The 4,545-nt window shown below is 53.5% G+C and overlaps 1 protein-coding gene across 5 annotated transcripts in view; it reads right to left on the bottom strand.

The window, feature by feature from the left end:
• Positions 1-4,287, bottom strand: part of C1QTNF6 (C1q and TNF related 6) — a 7,225-nt gene extending 2,938 nt beyond the window's left edge. The window contains exon 1 of one of the 5 annotated variants that reach the window (XM_006025968.3): positions 3,886-4,287. Coding sequence is in view for 2 of the 5 variants with exons in the window: in XM_025206897.1 (XP_025062682.1) it covers positions 465-692 (228 nt within the window). In the remaining 3 variants the exon portion in view is untranslated. Of the gene's footprint in view, positions 1-57; positions 199-464; positions 708-899; positions 1,187-3,885 lie in introns of those variants that run through there. The other 4 variants (XM_006025967.3, XM_006025969.3, XM_025206897.1 and 1 more) reach the window with 4 other exon arrangements.
• Positions 4,288-4,545: the final 258 nt, after the last annotated feature.

The following is a 4,545-nucleotide window of genomic DNA, read 5'->3' as shown; positions in this document are numbered from 1 at the left end:
CAGGAAAGGATGGAGGCCTGTGCCTCAATGCTGGATGGCTATCAGCAGTTCACTCACCCTGGGAGCAGAGACACAGGCAGAGACAGAGTTAGTAACTGCTCTGCAGAGAGGTGCTATTTGGAAGCCTAATGCATAGTCTCTTGAGGTCTCATGCTGCAATCCAAGCTGCTGCAGTGTCACTGCTAGGGCGTGCCCAACGCCCAACAGTCTGGACCCACTGGAGACTGGGGCAGTGCCGTTGTAGGCAGATCTGATCTCTGGAGCCTACAGCATCAGTGCCCAGAGCCTAACCACTGGCACCCACAGCACCACAGGCTGTGGATGCAGTCTTCAGGCTGGAACAGGAGGAGCGGAGGGAAATCCAACAGCCTGTCACCATGAAAACAAACTCACCTCTCAGGAGTGAACTGAGAGATAATGGTTCTGACCTCGGAGTATTAAGTACATCCCCTTGAAATACTTACTCCCTTCGTGCCGCTGGCAAAGCCAGAAACACACCGGGCCCTGAGCTGATGATCAGACAGATCTGGGGGAAGTGAAGAAGCTAACTCTAGGGTAATCCAGATCTGCCTGCTCTCAGGATAGACTTCACACTTTGTGGGGTGAAAATCCCCCATTATCTCACCCGAAAGCATCAAATCAGCTTCACTGCTTGAGGGAGAGTTGGAGGCATACATCTCATCCACAGGCATTAACTCTTCGCTAGGAGCCTTGACCCAAGTAGCACAGGACAGGATCTTACCCCAGCAGGCACGGGCAGGGTCCAACCCACCAGTGGGGTCTAGTGACCTGGGATGCAGAGGCACAGAGCTTGGGTTCCCCCTCGCTGCCACCTTGGCCAAATTTCTGGTGTGCCTCAGTCTCCCCTCCCTTCCCCCCCCCCTTGCGGAAAACCTCACCCTGGGGTGGCCACCAAGGGCTCCTGCCTTGTCCCAGCTGCTCAGCGTCCACCACTTGCCTGGATCCCCACCATGAGCCCCATTGCTTCAGCCGCTGCTGCTGGCTCCAGCCTGTGCCTCCCACCTCCTCCCCAAGCAGCCAGCTTGGGTTTCTGTGCCTTTAACTCTTTGCTGGGCTTGTGGGACTGGCTAAAGCAGCAGCCTGATGCATCCCAGCCCCCACCCTGTGCCCATGAGGGCGGGCATGCACACAGTGGGGACCTTCCCCCATGAGGTCAAGCCCCTTGCACCCTTGCTAGGAAAGCCTCTGGCCTCTGCATCCCATGACGCCCACACACACACATACACATACATGTCCCTGCATGATCACATACACACATGCCCCTGCATGATCATACACACACACACAACCTTGCATGATCTTTCACACACACCCATGCCCCTGCACAATCATGTGCACACACACCCATGCCCTCGCATGATCATGTGCGTGTGCACACACACACATCCCTGCATGATCATACACACAACACGCCCCTGCACGATTGTACACACATGCATGCACCCTTCCATGATTGCACCCCCCCTTTCATGACTGCACATGGACACACACACACACAGACAACCCTGCCTGATTGCACACATACATGCTCCTGCATAATATCACACGCAGCCCAGAACAGGCATGTCCCTCTGCACCTCCCTGCTCCTGGCTGCTCTTTCCCCACTGTTTCCTGCTCCCCACAGTGTCTCTGCTGCTTGGGAAAGCAGGCAAGCTCTTCTTCCCTTGCTGCCTGCCTGACATTTCCTTAGGCAGCTTGGCCTGGAAAGGCACTGGAGAGTGGTCTTTCTGAGGTGTGCTGACTCCTCCAGGGCACAAGGTCCCCACTAGGTTTCATAGATGTGGGACTCTGCACCCCACTGTAGGTTTCGTGCCAGGTCAGTCTCTTCCTGGCATCAAGGACAGGTGCCAGGTTATGGCTCTGGGAAAGAGAGTCAGAGAGGAGATTCCCTTTGTTATTTGCAGTCCCTCAATCTCATTCCCCACAGAACAACAGCCCAGCCTTGATCCTCCTTTCCCTATGCTGCAAAGCAGGATGGAAAGAGACTCTCCCCCAGGTCCCTGGAATAAAGTCAAGCCAGGCCTGACTCTGGCTCATGGCCTGTTCCCTGGGATGGAGGGGGTTGGGTAGCAGAGGCAAGAGAAGCCATTTTTCCTTTCTGCTGAGGTTGGAAGTGCAGAGTCAGCAGCTTTGTTGTATCTCTTGTAATTTTAGAGGGAAAGTGGAGAATGTCTCCCAGCCCTTTGGCTGCTAGGAGGGGATTTTTTTTCCTCCTGAGTGTTTAGGCTAGAAATCTGAGGGCGGCTGTGGCCAGCTCGCTTCCCAGAGAGCAGCTCGTGCTTGGCAAGGGTCCCAGCACCCTTGGAGAAGCAAACGGAAAGTCTGGGAAAATATGTTCAAGGGGAAGAGGGGGAGGGGGAGTAGAGAAAAGAGGCCAAAGGTAACATTAGTCTGCTTGGTATGTTGGAAGCCACAAATGAATGGAAGCGGAGTGGATTCCCCCCTTGGCCCAGGAAGCAGAGTGGGCGTGACAGGGCAGGGTGTTAGTGCCCTGTCACTCCTAGGTTCTCCTCTGGACTCTGCTACTGACTGGCTGTGAGACCTTGAGCAAGTCCCACTTGCCTCACTGTGCCTTAGTTTCCCCATCTGCAGAATGGGGAGACTGGGCCAATTCGCTGCTAGTGGAGTTGTGGCAGAGCTTTGTGCAGAAGGATCCTGAATCTTCTGCTTCCCACTGCTGGATGTGGCTTAATCATTCAATAATGTGCACGAAGTGCTAAGGACTGGGCTCTCCTGGGAGGTGTGAGGGGGACAATTGCAGCGAAGACAAAGGCAGTGGCAGTCTCTGAGATGTCTTGACCTAACCTAGCTCCAGTGGGATCCTTTTCAGCCCCTTTTGCAGCTCTCATCCATGGGAGGCATTTTCCTTTCATGGGGAGGTGGCAGGAGAGGGTGGCTGGTGTCTCCTCAGCACCTTTCATACCCCATCCTTCCGAGCACTCAGGGCAGGGCATGTTAAGGGATGATTTTGTTGGCCAGTGCCTTTGCCCTTTCATTACTTGATCAGAACAGTGGGGGAATTCACAAGCCCTCCTGTCTACTGGTTTCCAGGAGCAGGCGGCTTGCAGAACTGTATCAACAGCCCCCTCTTCTGGAGATGGAACTAACACTAGCCAACAAACTTTTGCTGTTATAGTTTATACCAGTTCCCTGAATGGAATATGCTGCATCAGGCCTTGCATGCCAGTATACCTGCAGCAACAATGGGGTTTCTGCCAACGCAGCTGTCAATCAGGAATGTGGTTTCCAGGCCACTAACCAACACAGCTGTGCCAGGAAATCTTTTAAGTGTCCACCAAGCTCAAGGCATCTCCTGTACATAACTCCCCCCCCACCCCTTGCCAAGCACACACTGCCTTGGAACCAGCCCAGGAAAGCTCTTGCCAGCTTGGATTCAAGCAGTTGCTGCTGAAGGGCAGCTGCTTACCCTGTCCCAAACACAAGTTTAGTGCTCGAGGACTGAGCCCAACGTCCCCTTCCTCATGCTTTGTCCCCTCATTGCATGCACACAGCCCCAATATGCTCAGGACCCCCCACCCCCGCTCAGCATTGCCTGCATCTTACCCCCATAACTATGCAGCTCCTCCAGCCTTCACATACTCATCACATACATACAACTCCCCCTATACACACACACTCAATTTCTCATAGCTTCCCCACATGCCAAATAGGGCTGCACTCTTCCTGGATCTGCAGTGGACATGTTATCCGTATCTGAAGGCAGGCAAAGAATCCCTTCCCCCTTCTTCCCAGCCACGTAAGCAATTTTCCTTTTCCTGTTCCCCCCCTCCCCTAAGTCCAATCCACTTCCCTCCCTTTCCCATTCTTTGGGTACTTTGAGTAGAAAGCAGAGAACCCCTTACCTCTGAACCCCGTAAGCGGGGTCTTGTGCTGGGCTACGTGTATCCTCAGCTGCTCCTTGTTAGACTGGGAGAAGAGAGGGCGAGCAAGGACCCAGCTGATTGAAACCAGATGCCAGCCAAGTGTTGTTATGTAATTACTGTCTTTTCATCCTGCCTGGAAGCCTAGTCCTTTGTGCAGCTCTCCCCCACACTCTGGATGGTGCCAGGCTGAGTTCTTTCTCTCCATATCATAACTTACTTGGCTTAACAGCTGATTCTCTCCTTGGAATGGGGCCTACTCCTTTGGACTAGCTCCAGCCCTTTCCTTAGAAGGAAGGAGTGAGCGTTGTCTAGTGGCCACAGCAGGGGAACTGGCAGTCACGATTTCTCAGCAATGTTCCCAACTCTGCTACTGACATCCTGGGTAATCTCGGTCAAGTCACTTGGGCTGTGTATATGTGATAAACTTGCCAAGCACAGCAACGGTTCTTTCAAGCATGCTGCACCAGTCTAGGCAGGCTGCATCCTGAACCAGCTACATCCAGCCAGCACAGCAAATTGCCCAGTTAGCAGCAACTAGGTGTCAGCTAATTGGCTGTCACCCAGCTGTGCTGAGTAGCTTGCCCAAGGTGTCATATGAACATGGTTAAACCATTTTGGGTTCAGGAGAAAGCCTGCTTG

This window comes from Alligator sinensis, unplaced genomic scaffold, assembly GCF_000455745.1.
Source record: "Alligator sinensis unplaced genomic scaffold, ASM45574v1 scaffold215_3, whole genome shotgun sequence".
Taxonomy (NCBI): Eukaryota; Metazoa; Chordata; order Crocodylia; family Alligatoridae; genus Alligator; species Alligator sinensis.
The sequence above is the reverse complement of the archived record's forward strand: the minus strand, read 5'-3'. Positions and strand labels throughout refer to the sequence as shown.